At 33.6% G+C, this 13,983-nt stretch overlaps 1 protein-coding gene across 3 annotated transcripts in view; it reads left to right on the forward strand.

Moving 5' to 3' along the window:
• Window positions 1-13,983, forward strand: part of PPP1R3A (protein phosphatase 1 regulatory subunit 3A) — a 42,998-nt gene that overhangs the window by 6,685 nt on the left and 22,330 nt on the right. For 2 of the 3 annotated variants that reach the window (XM_074379201.1, XM_074379202.1), the window contains one exon: window positions 379-420. The exons of the other annotated variant lie outside the window; for it this stretch is intronic. In XM_074379201.1, the coding sequence (XP_074235302.1) occupies window positions 379-420 (42 nt within the window). The remainder of the gene's footprint in view (window positions 1-378; window positions 421-13,983) is intronic. 3 annotated transcript variants of the gene reach the window in all.

Raw genomic sequence — 13,983 nt, forward strand, 5'->3', positions numbered from 1 at the left:
GGGCTATCTCAGTCTTACACCCATTGAGATCAGTTGCAGAGGCACTCTGAGTTTGGATTGAGAAAATGGAAATGCCTGATTTTGGAGCAGAGAGCACTGCAGTATATAAGGCAGATTTAAGTACTTAGTTGTGGTGAGGGTTCCATGGAAGTATAAGACTCATGGGGTCTGGAGTACGTGTGTCTATGGAGGTTGGTGAATTTCAAAAACATTGAAACATAATGGAAGCAGCAAGGGCTTTAAAGTAAGGCAAGGCCTTTGGGCTTTAATTCTAACTAATTACTGTCTGCTTGTACTTGGATACATTTTGCTTTGTATCTATTTTATTCAAATCTAAAATCAGGATAATAATTTCTTTTTTTTATTATTGCATTTTAGGTTTGGGGGTCCATGTGAAGAACATGCAAGATTGTTGCATAGGTACACATATGGTAGCATGATGTGCTGCCTTCCTCCCCTTTACCTATATCTGGCATTTCTCCCCATGCTATCTCTCCCCAACTCCCCACCCCCCGCTGTCCCTCCCCTGTTTCCCCCCAACAGACCCCAGTGTCTGATGCTCCCTTCCCTGTGTCCATGTGTTCTCTATTTGGCAGAGTTGCTGTGAGGAATACGTTAGCTAACACATATACGCATCTATTCTGGTTGCTAACATTTTGTAGATACTCCAAATGGTAGTATTGGTGGCACTGGTGATAAATTCCACATTTTCCAATCTTGTGTATGGCTAGTACTGTGGCCAAAATTAACAGAGGAATGCTGTTTTCCCTTATTATCATTCCTGCTACCGGGACTCAGGCTAAAACAAATAGTTTTAAAATTAGTCATGTTATGGTTCAATAAGCTTTGGGGGATTAGCCAGGTAGACTAATATATATGGCATTGCTTCTATGGGAAAATGATTTCCAAATTTTAGCAACTTCTGGGTCACAAAAAAACTTTGGAACATCGCCTGTTCATAAGTTGGAGATTGGGGGCATGTTTTTTCTTAAGCTAGCTCTTCTGAAGGTGGTTCTTTGGACTAAGTAACTGAGTTGATTGCACACAATTCACCTTATTATCCCTTTATACCTATGAATAGAAGATGAATTTGAAGTTTATATAATTATCTTCTTCTAAGAAAATATATTATGCATCATCAAATTTCAGTCATTCCTGTTTTAAAGCTTTCTCTGTGTTCCACAACTATATGAAAAAGAATTTCTCTCTCTTCAGAATAGAGCTCTCAAACCTTTTCAGGTGTCTCTTCTGCTGCTTTAATAGCTTTACTAGGTTAACTAGCAGAGTAGTGTTATTACCTACTAAATGAAAATAACAACTAGTTTTGAATCCTTAATCATGCCATCCTGCTGTTTAAAGATTTTATGATGAAAAGATGAAAACAAGTAAGTTGCTAAATTTAACTGTTTTACTGCATTGCTCAGTGACAGAGACCAATTATACATTAAAAAAAAACCTGTCTTAGGAAATTCTAAAATTCCCTCCACACCGAGTTACTCCGAAAAATGGTCTGTGTTGTACATGAGCACTATTCAAGACACAATTATGAACTGAATTTTAATATTGTAAGGTAATGGTTGTCCTATGTGTGTAGTCATGGTTTCGATTTTTATTTACATCTTTTGAAATTTGCAATAGTAAAAAAGATTCAAATACCCTCCCCATTGGTATTTGTAAGTGATACTGAATAGTGAAAATGCTTTTCCTAATTATGTGGAAACATTTCTTAGTTCATTGATACCATCTGAATATCATCCATGGTATTTAGAGAATTAAGCCATGGGACAAACCTAACTTACTGACTCTAAATCTGTATGAATAACCTCCAGCTGATTTTCATTTTAAAAAATTACTGTGGATGTGTTAGTACAATTACAAATCACAGAGAATTGCTAAGATAAATTTCAGTTTCATAAACTATATTTGAAATGTAAAATAGATTCTGTCAACATCACCTTTTGAAGATTAATATTTATAAATAATTTTATAATATATTAAAACAACTTAAATACTGTTACTACTTACCAATAGAAAAAAATTGAAGTTTTAAGAAGGCACATTCAGGTGCAGCAGAAAAAGATTGTATTGTTCACATATAATCTTAAGTGGGTGCATGAGATTATTGTGTTTATTGTATTTAGTGTAAATATAGTTATAATTATTGTTTCCAGTGTTAATACAGTCCTTGATTTCTGAACAGTTTTTGTTGGATCCTTTTGTAGAAGAGACCATCTAATTCTGTTCTTTGCTGTTAGCAGAATTATTCAGAAAACACCTGGGTTAAATGGTTATACAGTTTCTTCTTAATCATCTCGATACGATTTGGCTGTGTCCACACCCAAGTCTTCTCTTGAATTGTAATAATCACCACATGTCAAGGGTGGGGCCAGGTGGAGATAATTGAAACATGGGGGAGGTTTCCTCAATACTGTTCTCTTGGTAGTGAATAAGCCTCATAAGATCTAATGATTTTATAAATGGGAGCTCCCCTGCACAAGCTCTCTTGCCTGCCACCATGTAAGACGTGCCTTTGCTTCTCCTTTGTCTTCTACCATGATTCTGAGGCCTCCTCATCCATGTGGGACTGTGAGTCCATTCAACCTCTTTCCTTTATAAGTTACCTAGTCTCAGGTATGTCTTTATGAGCAGTGTGAGAGTAGACTAATTCATAGTTCTTCACTAATGTGTTCTATCAGGAAGTTACATGTCTTTAATGTAACCACTTATATTGTTCTGTCTTTAGTCATTTATTTACATTTTCAGTTAAATTCGGTGTTGGAATCCCTATCCTTACACATTAAAATTAAGCAAAATTATATTGTTTCTCTCACAGATTTCTATTTTCCATGTCACATGATCTCAATAACTTTGTTTTTCCCTTGAGTCTGAACTAGTTAATTAGAATACAAGTTTGTAGTGTTTTAATGCATAAGCCAGAGAAGAAAAAAAATCCCACCATCAACTGAACTCTCATAAGGGGTGAATGATATCACTGTTACCAGGGCCATACATTGCCAACACTGAGGGATCAGGAATAGCCCAGTTTGCTAACAGTAGTCTAACTAAGGCCCTCTCCCAACCCTGCCTTCTTTATGTTTGAATTCTCAGTGTTGTAGGTACTATTATTACAGTATTCCACTGGGAGTCAGAGAAGGAAAGGAAACTATTTTACAAAATTATGAAGTTAAAAATACTTCAGAGGATCACTTCATTTATTCTTCTGTCTTATCTAAAACAACAGCTATATTAGAATTCTTGAAAACTGTGGACAAATAATGAATAAGTTAGAATTAAAGTTACACTATTTTCTAGATGTCTAATTTTTAAATAACATTTCCTTCCAGAATGTAACTGTATATATAAGATGCTGAAAAGAACTTTTTAGCTTTTATTAATTTTTGTAAAAAATTTTGTTTTGTTTTAGATTCAAAGTGTCCATGTACAGGTTTGTTACATGGGTTTATCACATATTGCTGGAATTTGGACTTCCATTACTCATGTTGTAAATGTAGTAACTATTAGGTAGTTTTTCAAACCTTGCTTCTCTCTTTCTCTCGACACTTACACAGTTTCCTGTGTATATTGTTTCCATCTTTATGGCCATAGATAACCATTATTTATTTCTCACTTTTAAGTGAGAACATGCAGTATTTGATTTTCTGTTTCTATGTTAATTCACTTAGGATAATGGCCTCTAGTGGGATCCATATTGCCACAAAGGACATAATTTCTTTCTTTTTTATGGCTGCATAGTATTCCATGGTATATATGTACTTTTTCTTTATCCATTCCACCATCAATGGGCACTTAGGTTGATTCCATAACTTTAGGATAATGGCCTCTAGTTGGATCCATGTTGCTACAAAGGACATAATTTCTTTCTTTTTTATGACTGTATAGTATTCTATAGTATATATGTACTTTTTGTTTGTCCAGTTCACCATCAGTGGACAGTTAGGTTGATTCCATGACTTTGCTATTGTGAATAGCACTACAATAAGATCTACAAGTGTGTCTAAAAAAGAAATGTTGAGGCCGGGCGCGGTGGCTCAAGCCTGTAATCCCAGCACTTTGGGAGGCCGAGGCGGGTGGATCACGAGGTCAAGAGATCAAGACCATCCTGGTCAACATGGTGAAACCCCGTCTCTACTAAAAATACAAAAAGTTAGCTGGGCATGGTGGTGCATGCCTGTAATCCCAGCTACTCAGGAGGCTGAGGCAGGAGAATTGCCTGAACCCAGGAGGCGGAGGTTGCGGTGAGCCGAGATTGCGCCATTGCACTCCAGCCTGGGTAACAAGAGCGAAACTCCGTCTCAAAAAAAAAAAAAAGAAAAAAAAAGAAATGTTGAATACATTTATAAAAAGAAAATGTAATTTAGAACCAGTAAAAGTCAAATTGGTTTACATTATATCACTTTGCTTAAAAAAGGTTAATATTGTGTCTACAAGCAGAAATTATTTGAATATATGCTAAATTTCTTAACTTTGTATGTATAATTTTAGCTAAAAGCTATTTTTTTTAATCAATGAATATATATAGAAGATTGGGACAGCCATTCCAGTTGATAATTTATTTAGGAAATTAAACATGGGGAGCAGTGTAATACTGCCCAGCTACACTCAACTCATCCTTGATGCACCACTTTTTTTCCTGTGGAAAAAATAAACACACACATGTGCACACACACACATGAGCTATTCACTTAACCTGATCTCTTTCGTGTATGTATGTAATACATATAATAAAGACATTATCCAGAGAGTTCATATATTAGCTAGTATTTTATATTTTCTATATTAGTAATATCTCATTCCAACTTAACTTTGGTAAAGTGAGTTAAGTTTTTAGACACTGGCAATTATATGAACATTCAAGGCATTTGCTTGCAAATCTCGTAAAACCCAACTTAGTTCAACAGGACCTCTCATACTACTTGCTTTTGACCTCTGATTACCTTTTTTTACTTTCTTTAATTTACCAGTGTTTCTAGCAATATTTTCTCCATGAAATAACTACTTCTAGGGCACAAAATAAAACAACTTTTCCTAAATAAAAAAGTTGTTGTTTGTCACTATTACATCTGATATAATTTATTTATAGGCAAAGAAATTAACACCTAGCAAAGACCGTTGCCACACTGCTCTCTATGTCTGTTTAGTCAGCAAGTTTACAATGGTGGCATTTCTAGGGAGCCTCTGGTATGGTCTATTTTTTTCATACCCTAACATTATATTTTATGCTTCATAATTTTTATATTTTAATAAGTAGTTTTATTCCCTTGTGAAAAAAAATCCAAAAATTATTTTATTATAAAACACTTTAGTTAATTCTTAGGCTATTTTCAAAGGTCATTTATTACACTTACATCATTTTTAAAAAACAATTATGAGACTACATCTTGCTGGCCTTGTATAACATAGGCAGGGTGATGGGAACAAATATTTGGGTTAATTTGGTTAAATTCCAGAAACGTATTCCTTTAATCCCATGAGGTAATTATAGATGAAGAAACTGAAACTCAGACTTTGCAAGGTAACCCCTGACGAAACTGGGATTATAGCTGTTTTTGATGTCAAAACCACCTTTCACTTCACTAATAACGCTGCCTCACTAGCTAACCATTTGTGAACAGTAAAGAATGTTCAATCTCAATAAAACAGTGGACCCTCAATATGCTGAAATGTAAATATTTAGAAAGCTCCTCCAAGTGTATTAATACAATGTAGTGACTGTAATAGGGCTCTTCTGGTTTCTGGAGCTATTCAAGAGCAATAGTGATACAATAATACATTATGGGGTTTAACAATTCCATTAATAATGAAAGATTCTGATTTTCAGGTAAATGTGAGCACAGTCAAAGGTATGTTTTTAAAGCTTTCCATTATGCAGACACCAGCTCTTCCACTTGCATTCACTGTTTCTACTCAAGCCACTTGCTTGCTTTGAAAACATTTTTTTTCCTTCCACCTTCCACGAGAACCAGTTTGATTTTTCCCTCTCAAGGATTTCCTAATGTCTCTAATTTATCCAGATCCTTCCTTTATCTAAGCTCAGCATTTAATGCCTATGTCATTCCTCTGATATACATCAAATGTTGCCCATTTCTGCACTTAAAAACTTGCATGTGTGACCTTCTTCCCAAATTCTTTGAGGTCAGGAATGGTGTCTAAGTATTAGTCCCCATGTGACTAACAAAAACCTTTGAAACTATCTATTAATGGCAAATAGTTTTCTCATTCATAACTCTGAGGCTTGTTAAAATCCAAAAAGATTTCTGCATAATAATGAATTGTGTTTATTATAGTTGAATGATTAGTGTGTTTATTGTTTTTGTGATTTTTAAAAATCGGATACTCCCTGTACATTTTCATCTGGATCTCCAAGTGGCAAATTACTTTATGTCCCAAGTCAAAGTTACATTTCTACCCCAATCCTAGTCCTTTCTTTTATATTTTATATTTTGTTTAAGTCATGGTCATCATTCCTGTCATTCAAATAAGAAACTTTAATATCATACCTTATTTACCTTTGCCAGCTCCTGTTAATTCTACACCCCTCTTATATTGGATGGCCATGAAAGTGATGATTGTTCATTTGATCAAAAATACAAATTATTTTGAAAATTAAGACTACAATAGAATATACAAAGACTATAGTTACATACGATAAAAACAACAGATAAAAGGGGATTTGTCCCTGCAATGACTACGTGTTTGTTGTCTAAATTGAATCAAAATTAATAGATAATTGAACACATTAACCATTGTAACTCCTTGTAGACAGTCTAAATTTAGATAGTTTCTTTCAGTTACAAAGATACCAATGAAAAATCAAATTGATAAATAAATTAATATAGTTTTCCATAATATACTCTATTCAGCACTTTCTTCTTTCCAATGACTTCTGAAGAACAGATTGAGTCATAATTTTACTTTTCTGTAAGTTCAAGTAATTCTGACATCTCAAAAGCAATATTTATTGATCAGCCTTTGGCCTTCTTTATGATTCAGACCAGTAGGACCAGAACAAGAAACACCCAGTAGACTGAATGATAAAAGACCAAAGGTAGAAATTCTACATCCATCAATCAGAAGTGATTCATTTCTCTTTTTCTTCTTTCCAGGGCCACTGCTCATATTAGTGCTGATGCTTATGTGGACCTCACTGATGTTAGCATTCCTAGATACTCTACTAGTTATATTCCACTGATATCTCTGTCTTGAGATTGTAGAGTCTTGGTCTTTTCCCAAATGAAACAAAGCTAAACAAAAACCGAGAAGCAATGAGAGTAATGCAATGCATCTAAATGTTTAAGCTTAAGACCTACAAAAATTTAGTGTGATGTGTCTGCTGCACTCTGTTGTGTACTACTTAAAAGGTTTCTAAAAATGTTTTTGATACAATTTTAAATTTATAGAAAAGTTACAGGAAGAATTCCCATATTCGTGTATATATAAATGTTTTAAGCTGTGTAACAGAGGAATCTAGTTGCATTGATTCTTGTAGGCAGAGCTTTTACTTTTGAAAACTTTGAGCAATGGTAACTTTTTAGTTTGTAGTTGATTGCTGATTTTACTGAATAAAAAACATTTTATTTGTTTACATTTTATTGTTCTTTAAGTTCTGGGGTGCATGTGCAGAACATGCAGGTTTGCCACATAAATATCCATGTGCATGGTGGTTTGTTGTAACCATCACATTTTAAATATTTTGTGAAAATATTGACAAACTCAAACAGAATAGTACTATCATCAGGCATATTATAATATTCACAACTTATAAAATTATAATCCTTTTTATGATAAGAATTAGAAACCTATTTTAGGAAATTAGGATGAGGTCTAAATAATTACATATTTTATATAGCAAAAATAATATATTCCATATAATATGATACATCAATTAATTCTTACATTACTACACTTAACTAATCCTCATAGTTTTCATTAAGCGTTTTATTATAATTTTTCCTAATATTACTTGAAAACTTTATTGTACAAAACCTGAGGTCTTCTCCCAAAGTAAAAATGTGTTATTGAGGTAGATAATACATGGTACTCGCAAATAGTTTATTTTCTACTTTCTCAGAATAATTGTTTAAATGAAAGTAGCTAAAAGGTAAAGTTTTGTCAGTACATTTTGTTGTTTTCATTTCAGTTTCAATATACAAATATGGGTCTTCCTGAAAATATTGTGAGATTGAATTAAACATTTTTTGATGATTAGCTGTTGACTGAATAATATGGAGAGATACTGTTTTTAGTGTAATAGAATACACTTATCTGTACTAAATGACCTCTGAAGTAATGAAGTTTTGAAACCTTTGTATAATTTTGCTGAGATAACTATAAAAAGCAACGTTTTTTTCCTCTGTATTTCCTCAATTTCTGGGTAGTTCTTTGAGCACTTACAATTTTGAACCAATTTCCTTTTATTCCTTTAATTTTGTATTTGAGAATCTGTAACATTTGTTAGAACTTGCCTACAAAACCAGGTATAACTCTCATCTTGTGTATAATGAACTGTAGTGTACTGACAACTTGAGTTTTATGGTGTTTTACCATGTTAATAAGTTAGCTTGTTTTTTTTTTTTTTATCAATTTAGAAGTTGCTATTACATGGACTTAAAGCATAAAACATACATACTGTAAGTATGTTCATAAGTTAGCTTGTTTTTTTATCAATTTAGAAATTGCTATTACATAAACTTAAAGCATGTATGTTTTATGCTTTAAGTTCATGTAATAGCAATTTCTAAATTGATAAAAAAATTACTTCTCTTATTACTTCTTAGGTGATATAACCTTATCTCCCATTACTTCACAATTACATTCTAGTAAACAGAGACTGTCCCATTTCACATAAGAAGAAATTTGTCAAGGGAGATTTATTTGATCAAGTCCAGGAAATATATAACAGGCAAAGCTGGGTTTGTGATTTAAGCTCTTTAATTCTCTATAACTCTGAGGCATAGTGCTTCAATAAACTAATTATTCATAAAGAATTTATAGTCCCTATTTTATATAGAACTCTTTCAGGTAGCTTCTATCTGTAAGCAAAGATTTGGTTTAATGATAATATTTGTATACATGAGAAGTTAGCTATGGACATGGTATTTACCAAATAGAGTGATGCATATCTAGAGAAATTCATAGGCAATAAAGACCAGTAAGCATTAGAAAAATGATTATACTGCAGGCTACCACAATTAGAGATGGCACCACAGAGGAATTGAACTTGACCTCCAAATGGCAAAATTTGTGAAGGTGGAGAAGGAGCAGAAGAACATTTACGTAGAGTATAAATGTACTTATGGAGATGACTGCACAAAAAGTTCAAGATGTTATTAGTTAATCACACTGCCTGAAATGAAGGGAATTGTGGGAGGCATTATTGAAAAACAAGATTGAAAAAGAGTTGTACAGCCTTGGCAGGCTGAAGGTTTTACACTTTAGTCTCTATGTTCAAGAACAAAGTATTTTTTGTTATGTTAATCCAGAAAGAGTATGAAGAACACATTAGAATGAAGGAAAATGTATGATTTAGTTTGCTAACTGTAAGGAGGAGAATCGATTGCAATTGTATTGAGTATGATTTCCCAACTCTTTTCTCCTAAGAGGTTTTGCACTGGTGATGTTATATGAATGGTCCTTCATTGCCTTCTGATTAAGGAATTTATGAACACCATGATACTTATAGGGCATATTTTGGGTATCTCATAGTTTAAATAATTGTTTCTGAGTTCATAAGCATTTTTACTCACTGTTTCTCCATATATGTTGCTATGTTTAAAACCTCAGTTTCATCCTTTTTCCATTATTGATATTAAGTACTCAATTCTGCTATAGGTCATTTTTAACGTAAATAAGCAGATATACATTGTGGCACAGATTTTAGGTATTTCCATACCTATTTCATAGGTGTTTCATCTTACTACTCTGGCTGTGCTTAAGGGAAATTTCTTATTGTAATTAGTTGGATCCAAATTATTCCTTCAAAATCTAAAGTTTATACTTCTACCTAGTGAAAATTAGTAATCCAGGCACCTCAATATTTATCCTTTTTGGTGAATATATAGAATCTACTCTACTATGGTTTCTTTTCTAATACCAATAACTTCAAGTTTGAGAGGGTATGGATCTTGGTTAACATTCAAGAAAAAAATATACAAATAGTAGCAAAACTCTTACTGTGCTCTTTAGCTTGTGCATTGATGAGACGTGAAAAAAAATTCAGTGACTAGAAGAAATGAATGATGGACTATCAATTATTCAGTAAATATTATTAAAAACATACTATGTGCCAAGTATTGTTCTAAGCACTGAGGGTACATTAGCAACAAAATGACAATTCTTGTCTTTTTGTAGCTTACATCCTAGTGGAGGGAAAACTAATAACAAATCATAAGCATAAAGGATAAGGTTACCAGATAAATGCAGTTGACAAGCATAAGTAGAATAAGGAGTGTTCTTCACTTTCTCAAAAGAATGAACTTCATTGAGAAGGTGACAATTGATCAGAGACTTGAATAGAGTCAGTAATGACAATGTTCCACACTGAAGGAAGCAGCCAGTACAAATTCTCTAAGACGAGAGTAAACAGGAATGTTTGTGGAGTAGCAAGAAGGCCAGTGTGGCTAAAGCATAGTGAGTTAAGGTGAAAATAGCAGGAGATGCAGAGAGGCAAACTGACTCTGACTGCATGCATAGCATTGAAGTGTATTGTAAATCTTTATCGAAGCAGAGATGTAGAGTGGACAATTAGATGTAGTCTGTCATTTGGAGTCTTCAGCATATAAACGGTATATTAAAACATAAGACTGGAAGTTATCACCAAGAACATATTATACGTAAGATAGATAAGAGGCCTGTGTCTGTAGTCCCATCTACTTGGGAGGCTGAGGCTGGAGTATCACTTGAGCTCAGGAGTTTGGGTTTGCAGTGAATAATGATTGTGCCCCTGCACTCTAGCCTGGGTGACACAGTGAGACCCCATCTCTTAAACACACACACACACACACACACACACAGAGAGAGAGAGAGAGAGAGAGAGAGAGAGAGAGAGAGAGAGAGACTCTGAGAGAGAGAAGAGGAAGAGAATTGAGTTTTCGGAGATTCCAACATTAAGAGGCCAGGGAAAAGATAAGGAAGCAAACAAAGGTCATTAAAATTAGGAGCCAAGTTATACAACATGCTTCTTGTCCTCTAAAAGTTATGACCATAGGCAGGTGTTGAACAATGAGAACACATGGACACAGGGAGGGGAGCACTACACACTGGGGTCTGTTGGGGGTAAATAGGGGAGGGACAGCAGCGGGGGGAGTTGGGGAGAGATAGTATGTGGAGAAATGCCAGATTTAGGTGATGGGGAGGAAGGCAGCAAATCACACTGCCACGTGTGTTCCTATGAACAATCTTGCATGTTCTTCACATGTACCCCCAAACCTAAAATGCAATACAATTTTTTTTAAAAAGTTATGACCAAAATTGTATATACAAAATGACTTCAGTTATCATAAATTTAAAAATCCCTCTTTTAGTGATGCTCACACTTTTCAAAAAGTGGCTTTTGTTTATGATCTCATTTGTTTTTTTCAATAACCCTGTGATGTAGGTGCTGCTGCCGTTATTATCTCCATCATGACAATTGCAGAAAGAGGATTAAAGAGATTTACATACTTTCTTGAGGTCACAGAATGAGTATATTGGTTTTGATGGGATTTGAAAAGAATATTTTTGACACCACTGCATGTGATCTTTCTACTATGTCCTGCCACACGACCCCATACCTCTCGCAGCTCACCCTGGACTTGTTTCTTTAGTTGGAAAGATAATTCTGTTACAAAAGTCTTTGGCAAGGAGGGTTAAGAATGCTAAAAAGGAAAATGAAAAAAAAAAGCAAAACATATTCTTTATTTCATAATTTTCTTTGTGACATTCCTACTTTAACCCATTCAATTTTATTTCATTGAGGATAAATTAATTTGGAATATAAACTTCCAGGTTTTTCCCTAAGTTGGTGCAAATATATACATAAACACTCTCATCATGTTTCAAATAGAAGTGAAATTATGTCCACAACCTGCTTTTTCTAATCAATATATTATCTACATGATTGTGGCCAGTTACAGAGTTGGATGAGTCTAATTTAGAAGAGGGGATGGTGTCCATGTTTGGAAAATGTTGAGGTGATGAACCTCTCCTTCTGTTGTCATTGGATTCTATTGCTCCTTGGGGCTCCTATAGCCTCTTTGGATCATTTTACACAGAATAAGTCACTACCCACAGGGTCTCTGAGAGTGAGGAAGAGTGCAAGAAAAGCATGGATGGACACAGGCAATAGGTGGCTTGTCTTTGATACCAAACTCTTTTGGGATCCCTTTGACCTTTACTCTGGCTGCCTTCTGGCTGTCTAGATCTTCAAATTCTATCTTTCAGGTCTATCTTTTCCCACCGAAGAACCCAGCTGTTAGTTCTGGGTAAAAGTAGAATTGTGCTACAGTAAATCTAATCAAAGAAGAAATTCTACGTATGCATTATTAAAAACTAACACTTAATCATTGTAACTATCATTTCTTTGTTTTCAGAATGTCTTGATCATCTTGAATATTAATTTCTAGTACTGTGCAAATTGGATAAGTTTATATGTTAGTACTTACAAGAAGAAAGTATTTTCTATAAAATTAGTATATAAGCATATATACTCCTAAATATCTCTATAAAATTAGGAGTATATGTAAGTATATATACTCCTAATAAATATATAATTATATATTATTATAAATAATTACATATATCATATATAGCACTGTATATATAAATCACTATACACATATATACAGTGCTATATATAGATATATAAATATATTTTGACATACATATGCAATAATATATAATATAGTAGATATATACTATATATGTATGATTATCAATATTTATTTTATGTGCATTGACTTATAATAATGTATCTGTAAGTAAAGGAAACCATTGGAAAGTGATAATTCTGAAAGACAGCAAGTGTAATCTTGCAAGTGCCTTCACTTATGTACCATATCAGGAAGAAAGAAAAGACCAGAATATATGTGTTCATGGTAATTTTATTTGAAATATTCTCTTACATATAATCAACTCCAAACACATTAAACTATCAGCATTATCCATGAACTTGCATTTAAACCATTGTATTATAGTTCTACCTTCTTCAGTAACTGCCATTTCATCTCTATTATTGTCACCTCATGACCCTGATTGTTTATCAGATATACTTTACAGTACTTGCATTTATAGTAGTTGTTTGGGCAATTTGCTGCATAGTACAACAACTGAAAAACATTTTGCTAGCCCAAGTCTAAATCTTTGTAAACATGATCAGTTTTGTAATAAGCAGAAGGCTATTAACATAGAAATGATTAATCTTTCCTACCCCAAAAAACATCAAGTTAAAAGAAAAAGTAAATTTAAATTCATTCAAGTATGGAAAGGTAATCCTCATGATGAATGAAAATTAATTGTTTTATAGACTTAGTAGCATAAATGCAATCCATATACAATTTACATTAATGCCAGACTGTTTGATTATTCATGCCCCTTTTCTCCTCACTCTTATAGAAAACCCTAATAGCAGAATATTTTTACTAAAAGGCTTAATTTCACATTAACCACACTTTCATATAGTAAAAGCCAGTGTAGAATAGCAATGTAAACCAATTCTCTCAAAACTGGTTGCACATAGCAAAGGGAAAAATAAGGCCCCCACACCCAGGTCCCACTACAATGTCTGTAAGTTAATTGGTCTGGGGTGTTTGCAGGATTAGTATTTTTAAAAGATCTCCAGACTACTCCAATGTGGACAAAGGTTGAGAATGACCGATGTAAACAAGGAACATAAATACTGGTGTTTTGAGTTATAATTTTTAAAATGCTGAAAATCTTTTAATTAGTCACACTAACCACCAAAAGAATAATGCTATTTAAACAAATAAA

Source organism: Saimiri boliviensis, chromosome 10, assembly GCF_048565385.1.
Source record: "Saimiri boliviensis isolate mSaiBol1 chromosome 10, mSaiBol1.pri, whole genome shotgun sequence".
NCBI lineage: Eukaryota > Metazoa > Chordata > Mammalia > Primates > Cebidae > Saimiri > Saimiri boliviensis.